This window comes from Cyprinodon tularosa, unplaced genomic scaffold (genome assembly GCF_016077235.1).
Source record: "Cyprinodon tularosa strain WSP-4 unplaced genomic scaffold, ASM1607723v1 ctg251, whole genome shotgun sequence".
Lineage (NCBI taxonomy): Eukaryota > Metazoa > Chordata > Actinopteri > Cyprinodontiformes > Cyprinodontidae > Cyprinodon > Cyprinodon tularosa.
This window is the reverse complement of record NW_024038933.1, coordinates 726343-749838: the sequence shown is the minus strand read 5'-3', so window position 1 is coordinate 749838 and position 23496 is coordinate 726343. Positions and strand designations below refer to the sequence as shown.

Sequence of the window (23496 nt, the reverse complement as noted above, 5' to 3'; positions counted from 1 at the left end):
ATCATTATAACCTATAGAGGTTCTGCTGTTGTTCAAAACGTGTTTCACCTAAGATGGTTTGGAGCTCTGTTCATCATGGGTCCTGGTCTGCTGGTTCTGTCCAAACATGGCGGAGTTGGTTTAATCCTCTATTACGAGTCCAGAGGGAAAAAAAAAAAAAAAAAAAAAACAGTCCAGAGGGAGGCAGAGGGTAGTGCGGCCCTCTGATGGTCCACCTCATCATAGCGGCGTTGAGCCGTCGCCTAGCTTGGTGTCCGTTCTTCCAGGTGAGAAGGCAGGTGGCCACATGAGTGGAGGGAACAAACACACAGCCCTGTGGTGTCCCACCAGGCCGTTTACCCATGTCTGCTCCTCGGTCCAGTTGGCCGACATCTAATGTTCTGACTCATCCTGTAACAGTAGGACTGATTCAGCTTTTTTCTTCACTATGTCTTCATATCATTATTCTCCTCATTAGAGGAGGAGGAGAAGAAGGAGGAGGAGGAGGAGGTCAGTTAGTTTTAAGAGGAAGTTTCTCCTTTAGTCAGACTCAGTTTGGCTTCAGTCAGAGAGAGAGAGAGAGAGTAAGATGAGGCTCTATTCACTGCTCCTGGCGCTCGCCCTCACTGGCTGCTCTGCCACAGGTCAGAAAAAACTTTATTTACTTAATACATAGCTGATTATTGCACCTTTAAAACATGTTTGTTGGTCTGATCTAAAATCTAAGCAGTTTTTATATCATATTTGCTAATCAAACCTAAGTTTGTTTGTGAATAAACAAAAATAAAAGGAGAACTGGATCATAACTGGGTCTTTATTCAGATATCAAATAACAGACTGGTTATAAAGAAGGAAATTGGTCCCAGTTTATAACTAGTTAAAAACTGAGTTTTAATAATCAATAAAAGCAAACAGATTCCTGAAATTCTCTAACATGGTTATTAGGATCAGTTAAATAAATTAGGAAACAGATTTAATCCCAAAAAAATCTAGTTTTCTTGATTTTTGATAAAAGCCAGGATGTTAAATCAAAAAACTGTTTACAGAAATGCTGAGTCTGATCCGTCCTTAATTCAAGTAATAAGCTGTTAACTAGCTGTTAACTAGTCCTTAGTTTGATGCTTTTCCTGGAGTATTTTTTTTAAATCGGAATACAATCAGGGAAATAAAAATATTCTGAAGTCAGTTTGTTCGACGTTTAGCTTTTATAAACTATTCTAAACTATATGAAATATTTTTTTCTGGTTTCTAGTTTATTCATTTTGTTCTAATCTCAAAAACCACCCCAGAATCCCAAACAGAACCAAATGATCTGGTAAATATTTCACGGTTTAGAATAAATGGACCCACTCAGAACCAAACTAAGGAGTTTGGTGCTGGTTCCTCCTTACAGGAACTGAAACCTCCTGCTTGTCTTTGGATGGTCAGGCTCTGTTGGGTCAGATGGAGCGGTGTGGATCACCATGCTGCAGCTGTGTGTCTGGGGTTCTGGCTCTGACAGGATGCTCTGATTGTAAAATGTCAGAGCTGAAACAGTCTAAATCACATGACCCAACAGGAACACACACCTGAAACTGGACCCAGTTTTACTTCTGTGTGTTTCGGTTCTGCATGTCTGACTACAGCTTGTTGTTCTGGTCCAATCCTCTGTTGTTGGTTCAGAGAAACTGACCCATCTGCAGAGAATCCAACATGGCTGCCTGGACCTCATGCAGGGGCCCTTGGCTCCTAGCCCCCCTCTTGGCCCCTGAAGCAGAGCTCCATAGACACTAAAAACTGCTGGGTTGAGAACAGCCCAGTTTGGGTAGTTTCCCAACCAAGCGCTTGTTAAATGTCGGAAAGAACACACTTCGGTTGATTTAACCCAACAATTTGGGTTGGTTCCCTTAATAAAACAGTTGGGTTGTTTATATAATCCAACCAAGGGATCACATTGACTACCCTACTGGGTTGGGTTGTTAACATATTATAATTATTTTACAAAAATGTTGATATTATCTTATAAGCCGATTTGATATTTGATATTAATATCACATATTGATATTTATTATTTTCTTGATTAAATATATTCTTACATCAATGATGTCACAATAAAAATGTATTCAAATACATTATTTCCATTAAATTGTATTATAGGTTTACACTCCTTCACTTTAGTTTATCCCTTTAGTTTATCCCTTTAGTTTATCTCTTTAGTTTTGTATGAAAAATAAACTTTATACTACCTCAACAGGAGTGAATCCCTTTAGTCATGTACAACAAAACTATTTAAGTTCTTAATTTTTGGTGGTTTTTTAAGCATATGTCTATTTGATCTTTTTTTTTTACATGAACAAATGGATACATGCCCACTGAGGTAATTTAAAGTCTAGTTTTTACACAAATCTAAAAGGGTAAACTCAAATCTGACGTCTTGCTCATGCGTATTGACAATGGGTATGCCGGTATGACGAGGTATGCTAATCTGACAGAACACCGTCTCATGTTCACTAGCTTTGCCCTAGATCCCAATGAAGGCTTGAGAGCAAAAAAAAATCTATTTGCCAGCAGCAGCATAAATGGGTGCGACCTGGAGGACTCTGCTTTCTCCGAGTCCTCCACCATGTTATTTTGACCTATGGCAAGAAAAAAGACAAACTAAGGTAAAAAGACCAACCAACGCTGCGGGTTCAGTGAAACTGAACTTTGGCAAATTGTTGCCTTGGCAACAATAGTCCACTGAGCTGTTTCTTGAGGAAAAGGATTCTGTTAATTACACTTTTAACAGTTAAAATAAAAAATTACCATAATGGTCACTGACCCATTATTGACTTATTTCAACACTAACCCTACTGAAAAAACTGCAACTAACAGCTAGCTTTCTAGCATACCATTGGAGTGTTTTAGCTAATCAAGCTTTTTTTCAGTAGGGATACTAACTAAATTAGTCAACAATGAATCAACTACTAAGATATTAAAGTATTTTTTCCTTAACTGCTTAAAGTTTTCCCACAGAGTTAACCACAAAAGTTACAGACATTTTGGGAAACTGTTTATATGTTGAATAAACCTTGAGGACAAAGAGTGTGGCCTGTTATGGGAACTACTATTTGCTGAACCAAACATTCCCTTAGAGTAATTCAACAACTCCTCTGGTACACCGTGGCTTTTTAGGTGAGAGAGGACAGAGTGATTTTTTATAAAGTAAAAGCAAAATCAGCACTCATTAATTAATATATGGAAGGGAATTAATAGGAAATGGAATTTTCCAACCACAGGATGTATTTCATCAAGAAAAAAATGTAAAAATTATACTTGTAATATAAGCAAGTAATAGTTATAACATAATTAAATATTTATGACCACTATAATATATATATATATATATATATATATATATATATATATATATATATATATATATATATGTATATGTATATTATAATATGTAAATTAATTATTGTACATTAAATTTACCCAGTGTGTGTTCCATGTAATATCTCTTCAGGTTGCTACAGAAACCATCTGAGCTTGACACTCCTTTCGTACTCTGCTTTCTATTTATTGAGGTTTTATATTCAGATGCTAAAACATCTGATTTGGTTTCCACTGGTGATGGCACCTTTGCTTTGATGGCTGTAACCGTCACATGACCACTTGGATCATCAAAAGCTGTGTTCACATGGACACAAGTAATGGGAATAAATGTAACTAAAATGTAATGTAAACATGGGAGTCAGAACATTCTGATTGGATTCTGCAGGATCTGATCAAGTGATTGAGACAGCTGGTTTATGCTGACTGAAAACCCGATTCATCCGATCCCTTTTTGTTAGGACCTAATTATTCTGAATGAGATAAACTGAGCAGAGACCCAGGTTAACCCCACATCAACATGGGGTATTTCTCATTTGAGTAGCTAGAAGCTACCAGAATATACCGATTCTGTAAACATTACAGCGGTCTATGTCAGGAACCACATCCAGGGACAGAAAGATTGGTGCTGAGGACAGAATCCTGAGGAACACCTGGTGTTGTATTTAGAGGAAAAACTGGGTGTTCCTGTTTGTGCCTCTTCAGACATTCAATATCCACTAAAGATCTACCCTGCAGGGCCTACATAAATTTTTTTTTCATGTGGCAACTGGTTGTGGGCTTCAGTTCTGTCCAGAACAAACCTGTAAGGGGCTGGAGCTCCAGAGGAGAACAGGAGGCTGCTCCTCTTCCTCACTTTGGCTTCATTGATAGACAGGATGAAGATGATGTAGAAAGAATCAACTGGCTCTGGGTCAGAGTTACTGATCTAAGATCTCTAGGTACTGGTTCTGTACAGAATGTTGAGTACCCTCAAGTGAGCATGGATCAATCCTTCCTGAGCTGTTTCCACATTGTCTGCTATAAATACCAGCAGGGAGACCTGCAGGGTGTAAACATGTTGTCGTGGTAACCAGTTCCTCCACCACTCCCGCAGAGTCCCAACCAAAGAAGAAGTAAGAGGAGGAAGTGGGAGAAGGACCCTCACACAGAAACTCAGCGCTCTGAGTGTGTGCGGTCTGTGGTAGAAATGTGTTTCCTGACTCTCTGAGGTTTCATCATGCTAACCCCCCCAACCCGAAACCTCCTAACTGCAGAACTTTCTCCAAAAACAGAAGTGGGAAACACGGACCTGAGGCTACCCAGAGGCACTCCTGACTGATGGATCTGGGCTTGCATCAGCCCAACTAGAAGAACCGACCTGAGGTTCTGCTCATGGTCTTAATGGTTCTGGTTATCCTCATGGTCTCATGTTCAACCCTGGAGCTGTGTTTGCTCATCCCTAGGTTGTTCCTGTAAAACAATCCCACTGAAATCCTAGGGTTCTGGATGCAGATGCTGCAGATGTTGGTACTGATGGCTAAAAGTAAAAAAGTTCTGCCTTAAATTCCATTCTAGGCCTTTATTTGAATGTTCTCCCTGTGCTATGTTGGTTGTTTCCAAGTACTTCAGGGTTTTTCCAGGGTCCAAAAGATCACTGCTAGCTTAACTTGTCTGTTTTGGGTTCATGGTTGTCTGTCCTATGATGGGCTGGACCTGTCCACGCAGCACCGTGCCCAGGTGGCACCAGCCCCTGCCAAGAGAAGCAGCTATGATGGATGGGCATTGTTTGGTGTGTTGATTTGATCTTGTTATCAAATTTTTTTATCTGTGTAAAACTCTTCTACCTGCTGAACCACTGGATGAGAAAGTCTGGACTCCATCCCCCTATGCCCCTCAGGTTCTCCTAAGGCTCCCAGCAAGCTGCAGGAAGGACTGTGCTCCAGGCCGTTACAGGCTGTGGTTTCTCTCTTTTTGGGTTTCTGTCTGTGACGTCGATGCTTCCCCCCCTTCTAAAACATGATTAGAATTGTGGTTCATCTTACTGCAGGTTCCTGTTTCCTCTGGAAGAAACTTGTCTAAATCTAACAACCTGACAACAGATCAGTTAAACTTGGATCCTTCAACAGATGTTCCCAGCTTCCCATCGTCTTTCTTGCCCCTGTGGAGGTGGATCACAATGAGGACCAAACTCTGGAGCAGAGCAGTCTGTTCATTCCTCCATCACCATGACTGCTCTTCTTTAAATCTACTGTAGGTTCTGAATGAGGGGTAGAACAGGTTAGGTGTCCTGCTGTTACATTCTCCTCGAGAAGTTTTTGTCTCTCTTTGTCAGCAGAGAACAAGACCCCATCTTAGAGGTTCTCATTGCTTGTGTTTAACACAACCTATGTGCAGAACTTTTTTCTTGCAGCGTGCCCAAGAACAGCTGTGTGATTAGTGTAGATTTGGATGGGTTGGGGTCTGCTGGAATGAATTAGAAGACCTGCAGCAGATCAGTGGCCTGCTGGTGGAAGCTTTTGGCCTTGACTAGAAGATCAGATGGTCCTACTTAAAGTCGTAGGGTTATATTTAAATGTCAAATCATTCTGGCTTAAAACATGTATATAAATGTACTCTTTATCAGACGATATTGTCCCAAATTTAGAAAATTTATATAAAAAAAAAATCCTGCCTTAAAATCTGTGGGGGTTTTTTTTTTGTTAATCTTATGCAGGCCAGTTGGTTATACATCATCTTGTACACCTAATTTCGCCCAATCATATACAGTCATCTGTCAATCAAATTATTTCGGTCATAGCATCTTGATTCATATGTCGCAGCTAACATACACAATGGTTGAAAAAGGAAAGAAGGATCATTTACTTTACCACTGAGTTCCGTCCCAGTGTTCACAGGGATGGACGTCTGTATCTTCTTCAGGCGTAGAGCTAACAGAACTAGCAGCGTTGCAAGGAAAGGGCTCAAACATGTACGGCTGAAAGCCTTGTACACCAAACCGAGCTTCTGCCACCCTGGCGTCCTCTTCCACAACATCTTCGTCCCCGCTTTCCTCTAAATAAAAAATGTATGACAGAGGAGACTCATCCACAACCTCCGACACAAAACTCTCCTCCTCTTGCATGTTTCCGCTGTCCATAGTGTTCCTTGACAGTGTTGTTGCTAGGTTACCAATTTAGTGCTACTTGGTCCCAATGGAATTTCCCATTGGGAACCTACTAGTACTAAGTTGGTAACTGGTTAGCAAGATGCTTCAAAGAAACCAGCCATAATCAAACTTGCTTACGGACCTTCCGCCACAACAACAACACATTCACCTCCACTCGGGAGAATTCGGAAATGTAACAATTGGAATGGCCGATTTTCTACGACTTTAAAAGTAATTCTGTAACAACAGTCTGCACAAAGGTCTGGACTGAACATTGTGTTCTGCAGGGGACTGGTGAAACAGCTGCTTTAAATATGAACAGAGGGTTCTTTCCATGTTTCAGGTACAGGTCCAGTTGGAGCAGCTTCTGCTAAGAAAATCTGAAACTTCAAAATGAGCCAAACAGGTTCAGATCAAACTCTCAAACTGGGCCCTTAACTGAAGCCCTGACTGGACCTCTGTTGCTACCTGTGCAGGTGATGTTAAATGCTCTGAGACAAACAGCAAAGCAACAGCATCCAGATTCAGCTGTGGTCCAAAAAAGGTTCAACATAATAAACTTTGGCTTTGTTTCAGCAGCAGTGTGGTAACACGCCACCTCTGTGTGTTGTGTGTGTGTGTGAGTGGGGTGTGTGCGGGTGTCGGGGTGTATCTGCGGTTTCACTTCAGCTTTTCTCAGATTGTGAAACACAATGACGGCTCCAACGGCCACATACAGTTCTGCAGCAGATATCCTCATCTGAGGCGTTACTGATCCCAGTAGAAACGACCAGCTGCAGCATTGCAGAACCACCTTCGCTCCAACCTAACAGGAAGACCCCCACAGTGTAATGCACCCGACACAAAAACATGATTCTAGCAGAGCGTTTGCAACAGGACCAACTACTTTTTGAGAACTTGCCTTGGTTTGATTTATCTAGCTGATAAGGCAGTTAGAATGAGAACTCTGATGGTTCTGTCAACAGAAACAGGGAGGATCTAAGCCTGCTGAGAAGTTTCTAACATAACGACCACATCAAGCTGTTTCAGACATAAGGACATAAAAGGTGTCTGATAAGCGATCAGGTTCACTGATCCTGTGATGGTCTTCCTTTGGACCAGAAATCGGTGGACTCTGTGGACCCTCTTTCCCATACCTCAACATTGCAGTTGTAGGTGAACATGATGCATCCACCAGATCTTTTTATTGAAACTTAAAACCCTGAAATATCTTCCCAAGCACATCTTTCTCCCGGGATCAAGCTTCTACTTTATCAGCCATTTCTGTTGTCAACACCAAGTAATTTATCAACAGTCTGTTCTAACTAAAGGCTGCCACAACCTCCACCAGAATAAAGACATTTATTCTCTCTCCAGTAGCCAATCACATCGTTATGTTTGAAGCCCTGTTTTGAGGAGCCTTCCTGCTTGGTTTTAACACGTCTGAGGACAAGGTTTTCCTCTTTTATTTGACAGGATTTAGATGGGCATGTTTAGGTTGGCAAAGTGCAGTTTGAATTTAACACTGTGGTCTTGTTGTTTGACTTTAAGCGTAGTCCCTTTTTCCCTGTTGTAGTGTGCCCTCTATAGATTATACTAGTGGGGGCAGTCCCACCCCTAACCCTAAGACCAGTGTTTTGTAGCCTTCCAAATAGCAGCAGAACACACTGTGAACTCTTATTTCTGTCGGCTTCTTCACTTTAAGCTCCCTGCCTGCTGTGCTTGGCTCACACTTTGTGCCCCCATACCACAACAATCCTAGTGTGTGTAACCAGGAGGCAAATGTCTCTGAGGCAGTCTCAGCAAACTCACCTGTACAGGCCAGAGATGAAGTAGGACTCTGTAAAGGTTTCACTCCAGTCGTCGTCTCCACTGCAGGTGATCCCCATGACCGCCAACCTGCTGCCATGACGATGGGTGCCACCCAGTCTGCTGATCAGGGTCAACCAGGGATTGACTCTGCTTCTCCAAGGATTTCAGACCTAGTTCAAAACCAGGAACAAGAAGACATTTGGAGAACAAAGGTTTTGAATCTACTGACCCGGATGGTTGAGCTCCAGGAGGACATGGCCAATCATCAGACGAAGGTGGTCCAACAAATTGGACTTCTGGTAACTCAGGTGAGTCAAGTTCAATCCAGGAGAGTAAATTTTACTCAATTTTAGACCAGTTCATCCCAGATTCATCCAGTTTAGCTGGTTAGGGCTGAAAAGTTCAACTAGGCCCATTTAAGCTTAGTCCAGTTCGAAGAAATTTGGTCTAATTTAGAAGTTTAGGCAAAGTCTTTCAATTTCAGCCTGGTTTAGTACAGTTAATAAGATATCTGTGTAGGTCCTGCAAATTCTTTCGTACTATCGCACCAGATGAAGGACGTCTCTTCCAATGTGGGTGGTAACATATCTGTGAAGAACTGAGGAAGCCTCTTAAATGAGAGGCGAAAGACCTTTGAGAAGACTTCTCACCCAGTTGCCTAAAATTAACTTTTTAAGCTAAAAAAACAAGACACCTAGTTAGATTTAGTTCAAGCATACCCAAAGTCAGTTCTTGAGAGCCGCTGTCTAAACAAGTTTTAGAGGTTGTCCTGCTTCGGCACAGCTGATTTTGATGACTGCAGTTCAGCGAAACCTGTTAATCAGCAATAAATGAAAATTAGCTGTCCTGAAGACGGGTAACTTCTAAAATCTGCAGGACAGCTGCCCTCGAGGACCGACTTTGGGCATGCCTACATTAGTTAGTCTTTCCTACATATTGAGTGTATTTAGTCATTGGTTCTAATTGAGTTTAGATAATTTTGGATCAGTTCAGTAACCCTCACAAGAACACTGATTGCCAGACAGATGAAGTAAAACCTGATTAGTCCAAATCGAACAGGTACTACTAATCTACTAATCTTTTCATGATTTTTTCTGATCCAGTTTGAACTCACGTGAATGTTATTTTATGTCTTCAGGGCTCACAGCAGATCCAGGACCTCCAGAACATTGCTCGGCACCAGGGTCTGATTGTTGAAAACCACCAGGCTTTACTGCTGCAGACATCACGTATTGCCACCCAGCTGCAGGACAATAACAAGAAACCTGCTGTTGTCAGCCACTGAGATGTTCTGACATTCAGCACATGCAGTCAATCATTCTATTTGAAATGGGATTTTCCCAGTTAAATCAGTGTGTTCTTAACCTGTGATAACCTCTCTCTGTTTAATCATTTAATGGGTTCATGTCAGTTTAAACTGTTTACTCAGACTAGACTGAAACTAATCAGTGACAAGTTCATGTTCTGTATCCATCTTTATTCTGTCCCTATGATTTTCAATAAAATTGTCAAACTTTTGCTGTGATTTTTTTGTGATGTTCCCGATAAACTTATATACACTTTTGTCTGGAGTTGGTCTATAGGCATCTTTCAGGCTCAGTGATGATCAGATGTCCACTCCATACCTGTTCAAGTCAGCGTTGGTTTAATTTAATTTATCATGTCTGTTTCAGAATCTCCCAGGCCCACAGCGATCCACTTAAACTCAGCTATCCAACCAAACCAGACAGAAGTGGTTCTGAATGCTGGCTCTAAGATTAAACTTAGTTGTCATGGTGACGCGTTAGTGTACATGTCTACCAATGCATTTAGTAAGTTGTCATCAGAGAAGGACATAAAAGCTGATCCAAGACACACTGGCACATACAATTGTGGGTATGCCAACCAAAGCCTGAGCCACCTGGACACCTGGATACACTTGTATGTCAAAGGTAAGCAGGATCTAAACCCTTAGATATCATGGAGGAACCACTTGGCTCTAACTGCCCTACCTGTTGACCTCAATATCAATTTAAAATCACCCCCAGTTTCCCACAATGCCTCTCTGTCAAATCTAGGTGGCACCTCTACTATCTTTGTCACCCCTCGAAAGACTCCTACCACTCTGAAAGAGGATGATGACTTCCTGTTCAAATGTCTTCTGACTGACCCTTCTGTCACAAACCTCACTTTCCAACCAGAAGACAGGAGGAGGGCTCTGCCCCCAGGTATGAACGTCACCATAGACCCTCGGAGAGGAGCTTTGATCAAACACCTGAGGATGTCCTTCAAGGGCCAGTATGCCTGTTCAGGTTGGAGGGATGGAATAGAGTTCAGATCCAAAACACTTCACCTGCTGGTTGCTCCCAGTAAGTCAACCGTCTGTCTGTCTGTCTGTCTGTCTGTCTGTCTGTCTGTCTGTCTGTCTGTCAGTCTGCCTAGCCGGCTGTCTGGGTGGTTGACCGGCTAAACCAGGGGTCTCCAAGTCCAGCCCTCAAGAGCTACTGTCCTACAGCTTTCAGGTGCATTCCACTTAGAAATATTTGAATTAATATACTGCTTCTTACCAGACCATTTTGCCATACTTTATGGCATTCTCAACACGTTAACTCTAAAGTTTGAGTGTTGCCACAGGGTTGCATGTAAAGGTTGCAGGATGGGGACTGGAGTCAGAGACCTTTGGAACAGTTGTTGGTTGATGGTCCGCCTGTCTCTCTAACTCAATCTCTACCCGTCTGATACTTGTCTCATCATAGTCCACCTGTCCTACTTGTCAATATCTCTGTCTGACATTCTATGTTTTTCTACAGCTGTCTCTCAAGCTGTCACTTATGTTGTCAATCAGTCTCTGTAATTGTACCTCTGTCTGTCAAACAGTCTACCTGTCTCTTTACTTGTGTAATGGTGCCCCTGTGCCTCACTCTCTGCCTGTTTGTGTCAGGGCTGCGTCATCCCCCCTCCCTGTTTGTTGGCCAACTTGAAGCTGCCCGTCTAGAAGGAGAGCTTTTTGCAGTCACCTGTCAGACTTGGAACCCTTCGCACTTCTACAATGTCAGCTGGAAACATCCACGCATACAGGTGAACAGTCAGAGGTCACCTGTGACTCTGTGCCCCTAAATATTCCATGAATAAAAAAGGGGTGTCTCTGCAGTCCCCATTGAGAGTTTCTTGGTTATGGAAGGAGTTTATTTAAGGTATTATTGGTTTAAGTTTAATAAATACAAATATTCTAATGGTATTTATTGTGGACTTAAAACTCTTCAGATGGTTTCGTTTCAAAACAAGACATTTAGAGCTCCTGATGATGCCTAAAATGGCTGCAAGGATGGCCACAGGCAGGCATAGGTGGAATCAGCATCAAGTCCCACATCAAAAGGCTAGTTTATGTGCTAGTCAGTGGTGGAGGCTCTTTAAAGAGAAGTGTGTGCAGTACTTGCACGAGCCTGGTGTAGCAATTTCCTGCCCCACTCACAAAGATGCACCACAGAGCTAATACCACAAAGCTTAATGATTGGGAAGTCATGGGAGTGGACATTGGGCTCATACTTTCAACGTAGTTGTATAGATACTGGCTGTGTCTGAACATTCGCCCTAACCCCTAAATTCCGCAATCACTATGTAGAGTGTGGAATATATAATAAACTTTATAGTGAACTCATTTAACTGACCGTCTTGACAGGTCATCACTACTTTTCACTCCCCATTGGTTACATAAGTCCACCTTCCCACGTGCTGCCTGCACCATCTTTGTTAGTAGTCGCCACTACAACAAATCCCTTGATGCTTTTCAAGGAGAGCTCTCACATTGCAATCCGAGATATATCTGCTCGTTTAATGACCATTAATGATCACTAATTTTCAAGGTACATTGTGGGAAATTTCAAGTTCACTACTTTTTCATCCACTTGATGTTTGGTCACTCACCTAAAATGGCCTAACCACTATATAGTACCCTATATCGTGATTAGAACGGTTGTTCGGAGACAGCCCCAGTGTGACAGTAGTAAAAAATAGCAGGATAGCTAACTGTTGGTCAGGTGAGCAGGGGCATCCAGTCAGCTATTGTTCTTCAAAGGGTGCAGAGTAGCTTCATGAAATCATATTACCTCAAGAATATGGTCTGACATTGTAACAGTCGTATACACTGCGTACACTAAGGCCAAACAAAGGTGGCATGTATCACAAAAACCCCTAACACAAAAGTCCCACAATCTATCACAGCTCACACAAACTCCTCCCACACCCAAGAAGCTCCCACTTTGGCACTGCAGATAGTCCTATGTCCATCTGCCTGACTCTAAGTTCTTATTTGACTTTCTTAGAACCTGAATTTCAGCGAAAGCAGGAAGTATGACAAAGGCTACCTATACATCAACAGCACTCTAACCATCTCCGCTGTCAGCCAGTCACACAGTGGACTGTACACCTGTACCGCTGTTAATGTAGCAGGGGTTGCCAAAGCCTCCACTCACCTGACTGTGTTGGGTAAGTAATCAATACCAACCAGAATATATCAGATTAGTGTCTTTATGAAAGTTAAATAAGTATCCAATAAATGGTGAGGTTTACCATTTTTCTTCTTCCACTTCATCAGAGGACCCCTACCTAAGACTTTACATGAGGCATACGACTTTTGATACCCTAAAGGTCTCTGGGGACCAATTTGGAAACTTCAGCACAAGACTGGAGAGGACAACTGAAAAACCAGCTGACAACAGAATAACTTCAGATAATCAGCTGGGAAACCTGGTTTTTAATGTGACTGGTATCAGCGACAGCAGCGCTAACATCAGTGGCTGCAGGACAGTGGAGGTGTATGAGGGGGAAGACTTGACCCTCACCTTAATTATAGAGGCCTATCCTCCCATCGGACAACATCATTGGACGACACCAGAACACATAATCAACGACGGCAGCAGCATATATGAGACGAGCTACGTTACTAAAGGCTACAGGTGGATTCTATTACCTAATGTGTGCTAATGAGCTAATGAGCTACTCAGGTTGAAATGGCTGAACCAGTCATTGTAACTTAATAAGCCTTTAGACCGACTTAAAGGTTATAACACCAACCCAAAGAACAGCCCCCATAACAGTAAAGACAGTTAAAGGGAAACACCATTTTTTTTACATTTGGCCCTTGATTTTATGTTATTACATCATGTTCTACTCACCCATATGAGTTTTGTGTCATTTGGAGCTGTTCCGAAGATATTCCGTTAGGTTATATCCAAGTAACGTCTTCCTATGGGCAAACAACTTGAAGGCCCAAACTAAACTGTTCATTATTTATTCTTTATGGTACGTCAGCATTCATAACATGTAGGTGATTCACTGTCCCCCAGACATCCGCGGTTATATTTTTTATAGTTATATCTTTTAAAAGCAAAGCAGCGCGTGTATGATGTCATCCATGCGCCGGACTGGAGTTGTGACAGGCAGCCCGGGCTACAGGCGGCTACGCTCTACCCCTTCTATTCGTTTGGCTAGTTAATCTGAACCGTTCAATTCCATTTCGAGAGCGAGATCATCTGTGGTAGTAGCACTAGACATCTTCCAGGCATGTGAGTAAAACTAGCAGCAGTTCAGCAGACAGGAAGAATGAACGGTAGCCGGCGCGCGCGGATGGACGTCATACACACGCTGCTTCGTTTTTAAAAGATATAAATATAAAAAATATAACGAAAAAATATAACATAATATCTTCAGAACAGCTCCAAATGACACAAAACTCATTTGGGTGAGTAGAACATGATGTAATAACGTAAAATCAAGGGCCCAATGTAAAAAAAACTGTGTTTCCCTTTAAAGGTGGCATTGGTCATGTTGTCTTGAAGGCTATTTAAGGTGGTATGAAAAAAAGTCTGCTGTTCTGTAATGTGTGTTAAGTGGGTATTGTTGTTTGAATAGGGCCGAGGCGAACCTTCTGCTGCGACGGGTACGTCAGGAGGATGAAGGTCCATATTGTTTTCATTTTTCGAACTTCTTCTTTAACGGGTCCCAGAATGTGGAGCTGCGGATCTACCGTAAGAACCCGTTCTACCTTCTTGCTGTCCGATTGTTCATCCTTGTTGGTGAACCTTACATGTGGTTTGAACTCTCCAGGTTCTCCGACTGTTAGCATCACTCTGCAGAATGACTCCCTGATATGCAGCAGCTCTGGTTACCCACGCCCCACAGTCGTCTGGTTGATCTGCACTGACAGAGACAGGTGTGTAAGCGGGAAAAGGGTTTAATGCATGTTATGTCCACAAGGGGAGCTACAGTCAGTGGCATAGTCAGGGGCAGGATGTTCATTCATAAACAGCTGCAGCCAGACCTAAAATCAAATAAAAAGATGATGCTCTCTCCTGCAGGTGTGACGACAGCTCAAGCTTTCAGGTGTTTCCATCTTCCATTGCCTCACAGGAAGGGGAGGAGGTGAAGATACTCTTCCCACTGTCGGATCACGATGATATCACAGTCATGTGTAAGGCGCACAACCTGGTGGGCAAGTCTCATCAAGTTCATCGTAAGTATCAGAGGAACACAGAGAGAATTTAACTGAAATGATCCAGGTCTGGTTCTCCTGTTGTCAGTCGGACCAGAGTTTAGGAGGAAGTTAAATTTAAACAAATTTCAGCCAAAGTTCAAAGTTTGCGCTGCTTTCAGGTTCTACTGGACTTCACCCCATGGTTACTCCTGCTACCATTGGAGCACTGAGTGTCTCCTTCATCCTCCTCCTGCTCCTATTAGTTGTGCTTTACAAATGCAGACAGGTGAGTTTGGCTCAGACAGGTGAGGACCGGTCTCAGTGCCCTTTGGGTGGACGTAGTCTGCAAAGAAATAGGAACCAGAGACGCCCATTTACCATCTTTTCTTCTTCAAACAGAAACCAAAGTATGAAATCCTGTGGAAAATTATCGAGAGTAACGATGGGAACAACTACACCTTTGTTGACCCCACCCAGCTGCCGTACAACCAGAAGTGGGAGTTTCCTCGAGAAAAACTGCGACTCGGTAGGATTCCTTAGCACACCTGAAACCTCTATGATCTACAACATGGGTCTCCCACCCCAGTTCTCCAGATCTGCTGTTCTGCAGATTTTAGATGCAGCTGAAGTAATGAATTGCTAGTTAGCGAGCCTTTATCAGACCTGATGGCATGCTGACTTTCACTCAGGAGAGTTTTGCTGACCAGTCAAGCAAAGGGATAGCCACTTGACTAGGGTCCCAAGGCGCATGATCAGTCAGAGTGACTGGATCCCTTGGAGAATCATGGTCTATAGACACCACACTGTTACCTCCAACTGCAGTTGGATTAACTCCTACTTGAATTTTTGCCTCTCAGGCGCCGTTCTGGGCTCGGGGGCTTTTGGAAAGGTTGTCGAAGCTACAGCATATGGTCTGGGAGCAGAAAACAAAGCCACAAGAGTTGCTGTGAAGATGCTGAAACGTGAGTCACTGACCTTCATCCTTATCAGTGTCAGTTGGTAAACAATCTAAAGCCCTGTTTTTTTACCTGCAGCAAGTGCCCACTCGGAGGAACGGGAAGCTCTGATGTCAGAGCTGAAGATCCTCAGCCATCTTGGGTACCATGACAACATCGTTAACCTGCTGGGAGCGTGCACACAAGGAGGTGAAGAGGATTTTATTGAACAATGTGTTACATGGAACCTTGATGAGATATGAGGATTTGTTAAGGGAGCTTTTTTCATGACAATAGCAGGAATCAGTCAATCTGCAGCCTAAAATGGTAAAAGAGGAGATTTTCTTCTCCACTTTCGCTGCATACATCCTTTGCTGTCAAGTCAGAGACTGGATGAATTTAGCTGGTTTTCCTTACATAGAAAACTTTTAACCAATCTGTCTGCATTGTCCCTGTAAATCGCCTTGAGATGACATGTATTGTGAACTGGTGCAATAGAAATAAACAGAATTGAATTGAAACCAAATAAAACTAGTCTTGAACCAGTAAGACCAGGGGGAGGCAGTATGAGTGGAGAGATCAGAAATTGGACGTTTGTGTCCAGTGCTTGCACATAAAGGGAAAGGTAGCTGCCTCACGTAAATATTCTCTAATGGTTCATTTTTACAGGTCAGGGAGGGGCTGCTGCTCAGACAGCAGAACTTAAGAGATTTAAATAGAAATGCAGGAATTGTGAATTGTGAAATACCACAATGTGCCTGATTTGGATGAAGGCATACCATTAGAACATAGTTGCAGACCCTTTAAACTAGCAGGCATCAGTCAGATAGCTTCTGAATGCAACCTAAAATCCTACAACCAGCAGCTTCTCTCTAAGGCATTTTTATTGCCTTCATTAAACATTACCTGTCAAATGATCCAAAAGACAAAGAAAAGTTTCTAATTATAGTAGAATGTTCTTTTCATATGTAAACTAATGCATCTTCAATGTATTTCTGCACCTTTCACCCTGGCAGGTCCCATGCTAATGATCACAGAGTACTGTAGCCATGGAGACTTACTCAACTTCCTGCGAGCCCACGCTCAGAACTTTATGGCTTCCATGATAACCATAGATGAGGTTGGAGAAGAGGTGTTCTATAAAAACATGACAGCACCGCAAGAGAAGCTGCGCAGGTCAGAGGACCTCTGCTCTTTCTCTGTTCCACCTTATTACCATTTAGGGAGGAAACACAAATAAATCAATGAAAGACTAGAGTCTGTACCTCAAAACAGCCAAGATGTTGATTGCATTGATAGTTTATAATCATTTCATCCTTTCATTGAAGGTTTTAGTTCATTTTAGTTGTATAGTAAAGTTCATGTGAATCCTGACATCTTGTCATGTGATCTCCAGTGACAGTGGGATATCATGCTGGTCAGAGTACCAGGAGATGCAGCCAGCCCTGAGTCCAGGTCCACATGACCACAGTAAGGCTGTGTCCATCTGAATGCATTTGGTTCTACCTGCACCTTTACCTGAGCTCACCTGGATTCTGTCTCTGTCAGGTGAACACATGCTGAGTCTGTCTATCTGTGACCTGATGAGGTTTTCCTACCATGTGGCTCAGGGACTTGACTTCCTGTCCTCCAGAAATGTAAGAACAGATTCAGACACAGTAAACCATTCAAACTAAGCCTTTGTAGTCATGTCCAGTGTTTAAATTCCAACCAGACCTGGTTCCTTCCAGAGTCCTGGGCCAGGTTTAGAACAACGATGGTTCTGAGCTGTCTACCTCTCACCTTTTGGTCATTCAGTGTATCCACAGAGATGTAGCAGCGAGAAACGTCCTGCTGACCGATGGTCATATTGCAAAAATATGCGACTTTGGATTGGCTCGCGACATTCGAAACGATGACAGCTACGTTGTTCAGGGAAACGTCAGTAATTCACCCACAGATTCCCAGCAGAACCTGATTTTCTCTTGAGTTCATGCTAAAAGCAAATTCATTTGGAAATTCTTGGTCTTATTTTGACAGGCCCGGCTGCCGGTAAAGTGGATGGCTCCAGAGAGCATCTTTGAGTGTCTCTACACAGTGCAGAGTGACGTCTGGTCCTATGGAGTCCTGCTCTGGGAGATCTTCTCTCTGGGTAACCATGGGAACAGTAAAGCTAATTTATAAATAGTAAAACATGTGAGTCTGTTTCTGAATGCCTCTGTTCATCCACTCAGGTAAGAGCCCATACCCCAATGTTGTTGTGGATGCCAACTTCTACAAGAGGATCAAAGATGGCCACCACATGAAGCAACCAGAGTTTGCTCCCAATGAAATGTGAGCACAAACATCTTTATGGGAAATGTTTGGGATTATTTGTAGGCAGATACTCAACTGTGTTTTTGGGGGGTATTATCTACTTCTAATGACAAATTCTTCAACAAATGTTTTATCCATTCTTATGACCTCAAACATCCCTGTCCCGTTACTGTCCTTAACATGACCTTAATATCCCAAGACCAAAGGAAAAGCATGCTGTCTATAGTTCTACCAATTGGAAGCATGTATATAGTAAAGAGAATTGGCCCTAGCACTGATCCCTATGGTACATAACAGGTAACCCTATAGCATGAGGAAGATTTATCATTAACATGAACAAACTTAAATCTGTCAGATTAATAATATTTAAACCAGCCTAGGACTGTTGCCTTAATTCGTAGAAATTATTCAAGTCTTTCTAAAAGCCCTGAATATTGAAAACCTTAAATAAAAAAGCAGAGATGGTTCTGGGTTTGATTTCCGGCCCGGGGTCTTTCTGCATGGAGTTTGCATGTTCACCCCGTGCATGTGTGGGTTCTGTCCGGGTATTCCAGCTTCTTCCCACAGTCCAAAAACATGACTGTTAGGTTAACTGGCTTCTCTAAATTCTCCTTAGGCATGAGTGTGTGTGCATGGTTGTATGTCTTTCTGTATCTCAGTGTTGCCCTTCGACAGACTGGCAACCTATCAAGGGTGTACCCCTCCTCCCGCCCATAAAATGCCACAGATAGGCACCTGTCCCACCATGACACTGATAGAACAATTCAGGATGGATGTATCAAATGAAACAATCAAATCTAACATGACAAATACAGATACAAGTCAATGATCTGAGGCCATAATAATATCATTAGTTAATTTACCCAGAGCTGTTTCGGCGCTATGGTGAGCTCTAAAACCAGATTGAAAAACTTCAAGAAGTTCATTATAGTGTAAGTGGTCACACACTTGTTTGACAACTACTTTCTCAAGAGCTTCCAATAACAGACGTGATGCCAGCGAGCACAATTAGTAGATTCAGGGTGTTAATGTGAGTGATGTGATTTAGTTGGAGTGCTGGAAGCTGATCATGGAGAGGTTTTGGCTCAATGTTGGAGGGTGGACAAGTGTTTCTAGAGGGTGAGACAAAGAAGAGCTTAGCTTGGGGTCTGCTACTTATGGAGCTTCTAATTCAAGAGTAACTTTACCCAGAGAGGGAGGGAGTGATCCATGGGATTTCAGGAGAATCAGCAGGGGGTTCCTCACAGGAGATCACAGGGAGGCATGTTAGCATACAGTAAGTAAGTGTCATGTTTTGAAAAGGAGTAGTCGTTGCTCCTCCACGTCAAAAAGAGCCAGCTGAGGTGGCTCGGGCATCTGTTTCGGATGCCTCCTGGTCGCCTCCCTCGGGAGGTGTTGCAGGCATTGCCCATTGGGAGGAGGCCTCGTGGAAGGCCCAGGACACACTGGAGGGACTATGTCTCGGAGCTGGTCTGGTGTCACCTCGGGGTCCTCCCAAGAGCAGCTGGAGAAAGTGTGTGTGGGGATCGGGAAGTTTGGGCATCTTTGCTTAGAATGCTGCCTCCGCGATCCAACCCTGGATAAGCGGAAGACAATGGATGGATGGATGGATGGATTTTCAAGTTCACTAAGCTTAAGTTATAACAGAGGATAATGTTCATTCTTTGAAAGGCTGGCAGCCAGCTCCTCTTATTCTGCTGCTGATGGATTGATAAGGAACAGGTATACAGAGGCTCCAGCTTGGATTTTTTTCTCTGCGACCTCCAGTGGTCACCAACTGCTAAGACAAAGAAGGAAAAACAGAAATCAACCAAATTTGTAACTTCACTGCAAATGGCTCAAATCTTAGCACAATGCTGAAGAAGACAACATCATCCAGAACTATTAGCATCTTATTAACTTCATGCTACTTGACTGTGAGCAATATTTTAACCTTCATAGTCCATCATAACCATTTGTTCATTTCTCTGACGGACGCCTTTATTTCCCACACTGCCATGTCATCACCAGACAAGTTTACCTTTAAAACAGCAAACCTAGAACTGATGGGAACCATGTGCCGTTTCTTGTCCCTCCTGTCAGTGAGGCAGAGAAAGCACATGGTATGGATCCTTGTCTCTGGCTACTGTGATCTGTGTTTTGCTGCCAGCTTTCACGTATAGAGCCGTGGGATTGAGCCATAGACCCAGCCAACCTCACAGAGTTTTACAACAATCCATCATTTGTTCTTTATCCTCGGTGGGACTCATGCTGATGCTCACACCTTCATATGTTTGGGTTTTAGAAAATAGAGCTTCAGAGGGTTACTACATTTGGAAAACTTTGCTTTAGTTAGTTTAGCTTTGCTTAGTTCTGTGGGATAAAAAATTTTAAGATATGTCTGTGTTTAGCCTCACAGGCTCCAAACGAAGGTCATGAGAGATAAGAATGAGTTCCTGCACCCTCTTTCATGGCATGAAGGGGAGGACTACTGCTCTGAGGAGATCGATCTTGCCAGTGAAAGATATATCAACCTAACAGGGAAGGGCCTTGATGAACTCAAGTTGTTTTTCCTTCAAATATTCCTGTGTGAGAAAGTTCTTTATGTAGGGGTGGGATAGTTCCAAGGGAGAGTGTGTGTATTAGGAGGTGTTGTATAAATGTATGTACTGAGCTTGCCCTTAGTCAGACCTCTATCTCTCCATCTTAAGATGTTAAATCTATTTGAACATTCTCTTGAAGAGTCTCAGTTTCTCCTTAACTTCACAGTTCTTTTCCAAAAAGCTGAAGTACTAACTTGACCAGCATTATTTATTTGTGTTGCTTCTTCACTATAGGAACAGGCGCTATAGGAAAAGGAACTATAGGAACATTAACTAAAGGAACAGGAGCTAGCTGCTACAATGTGAGGTGCTCAGATTGAGTCATTCTCTCAGTCATGTTTCAAAGCATCCCTGTCTCATACCATGCTTTGAATGCAAACTGGCTCAGGCTCGGTAAAACCTTGAAGACTTCTTAGTGGTTGGAACCATGTGTAGCTCATTAATTGAGGCTACCTAATACTAAGTCCAGCCAAGGCTGTTTTTTAAGGTTCTGGCTCTACGCAGAAGATTTGAAAAGTCGTCACTGATATCATTGAAGCATGCACTTGTCCTCTCAGGTATCACCTGATGAAGCTCTGCTGGAGTTTGGAGCCCACCCACAGACCGACCTTTAAAACCATTGGTCAGCTCATCAATAGGCTCCTCCCCTTGACCGGTGACACATTACCATATCAGAGTGACGAGGTGAATAAACTGGGATCTGTTTGAGCCCTCGATATCGTCCAGCAGGTATATTCACCAATGTTACCTCTTCCTCTCTCCTCAGGTGACCTATAAAAACATTGATGAAAGGGGACAAGAACAGGAGGTCCAAGGTAGAACATTGAAGAGAAAAGAAGAAGAGCAAAGTAAGATTTAATAGAGTTTTTTATATGCCTTAGAAAAGTGTTGTGGTTTCACTCCCTGCTCCTGCCAATAGGTCACCATGACGACTGTGAAACTGTAGGGGAGAGGGAACCGACACTGAAGAACATCTACCAGCTGTCCTGATCATTTCATCTGATTACCTAAAGCCCAATGGGATATCAGTGAACTCACATTGATAAATTAATATCAGTGTCAATTTATTATAGCGCCAATGTGCTTTAAAGTCAGTCAAAGCACAGAAAAGCTATAATGCATAGAAGAAATTATCTGTTCCAACAAGATCCCAGACTCTGCTGCATCTAAAAGCCAAAGAAAGGAACGGATTTAGAACTTAGAGAAGTGTCCCTTTTCAGAGGCTATACCTTCAGGTTGATGCCATCAGATTCAACAGGCTGGTTGAATCTCTGAGTTATTGGAAAGAATGGCTGGCTGACATATTGGTCTAGAAAAACCGGCTTGGTAACAAGTTGATTTTAAGTGACTGAATTTTCAAAAACAGCTAAACTACAGCCTTAAGACACACTGAACAAAAAAGGTCTTCAGAGACCAGAGGCAGTGATGGCCTCTTCAGATGATCTTGAAGAAATAAATTTTCACCAGCATGAAGGAAATTATCTCCAGCAGCAAAGCTCCTCCTGAAGCTTCATTTCCAGTAGAACATGTCATAAACCTGCTTGTTGCTTTTAATCCACTGCTTTTAAAGTGTTTTTTATTAGTGTTGGGCCTTTATCGGCATTAATGCAGTGCGTTAACGCCAGACTCTTATCGGTCGATAAAAAAAATTATCGGCGTTAATCTATTCTCATAGCCGGGTTGGGTGCTGGGTTTATACCAATGAGGACTTTCACCTTGTTAGTTATCGAGGATGTATATCTGGGGGCGAGAATAAATCAGTCTTCCAACCTGTGTAGGCGTACTGTTAAATCAGCTATAAAGATGCCAGTGTTGTGCTGAGAAATACCTGCCTGTCAAGAAATACCTCCCCTCTCATATAGTGACGAGAAAAAGGATTGAAATATGAATGAAAAGGGAACTTTTTAACATATCTAGATTAATCTAGATTAATTCCAAGAATACAGTGAGATTAATCTATATGAAAAAAATAATCTATGCCTACCAGTATTTTTTATACATATGTTTTTCTGATGTTTTGAGTCTGAAGATCTTATTTGTCCTTTTTTTTTATCCATTTTTCACTGAAGCTTTCTAAGAATTAAATTGTGTACTCTTATCTTGGTGATTAAACTATTTCCTTTTTTGTACATGTCAGATTCTTGGTATTGAATATTAAGCTGAAGCATTTCTCTTCTTGATGTGATAAAAGAGTTTGTGATGATAGAATCATATTGTGTCATAAACTGAACAGGAAATGACCTTCATAGTCTTGGTCTCTCTGTTCCACCTTTAGTAAGTTCTCGGATGTTCTCTTGTTCTTCTCACCACAGATGGAATCTGATCTTTCCTTGAATAAATTAAGCTGAAAAAACTTTGATGTTTCTGGTGTTTTATTTAATTGCTTTGGTTTGTTTTACCAAATTCTTCCAAAATGTTCTCATTTTGGGGGAAATGTCCTCTGGCCTCTATCTAACCTGACCAACTGAACCTGTAAGTCATTCTGGGGGAGAATATCCTCATTAAGGCTTTAACTTCACTAGGAGCCATTTGTTAAAATAATGCACCCGCTTTTGGCATTTACTTAATCGTATTTAGTTACTTTAACACAATAGCTTTATGCCCTACCCTGCTTACATGAAACAATTGTGTTAAAGTAACTAAATATGATTAAGTAAATGCCAAAAATGGTTGCATTATTTTTTATTCAGACGACTGTGCCCTTTATCTATCGTAACCAAGGGTCTTGTTAAAAAGTCCTTCAATACCAGAACCTTGTGGCCTTCTGTTATCATGGATTTTATTATGTGGAGTCCAACCATGAACAAAAGCAGAAATTGCTGCATCTGACAGCTGATAAGGTCAAACCAGGGGTGTCCCACAATGTTTCCTGGATGAAAGCTGCAGATCCTCTCAGGTCCAGCAGGTGTACGGTTTAAATTCTTAATGACTCGGTACTGAGATAAACCTGTGAGCAGCCAGGGTATTGCTGGCTGAACATTT

At 42.3% G+C, this 23496-nt stretch overlaps 1 protein-coding gene across 1 annotated transcript; it reads left to right on the top strand.

Annotated features, from left to right (window-relative positions):
• Window positions 1-475: 475 nt before the first annotated feature.
• Window positions 476-22859, top strand: csf1rb (colony stimulating factor 1 receptor, b). Its single transcript, XM_038288334.1, has 22 exons — window positions 476-623; window positions 9925-10182; window positions 10309-10599; window positions 11172-11308; window positions 12553-12715; window positions 12825-13185; window positions 14141-14256; window positions 14336-14441; window positions 14587-14741; window positions 14882-14988; window positions 15102-15228; window positions 15560-15664; window positions 15737-15847; window positions 16654-16813; window positions 17034-17107; window positions 17186-17274; window positions 17435-17557; window positions 17657-17768; window positions 17851-17950; window positions 21072-21198; window positions 21281-21362; window positions 21434-22859. Exons 1-22 carry the CDS (start codon window positions 569-571, stop codon window positions 21502-21504), a joined length of 3030 nt encoding a protein of 1009 aa, XP_038144262.1. The 5' UTR covers window positions 476-568; the 3' UTR covers window positions 21505-22859.
• Window positions 22860-23496: the final 637 nt, after the last annotated feature.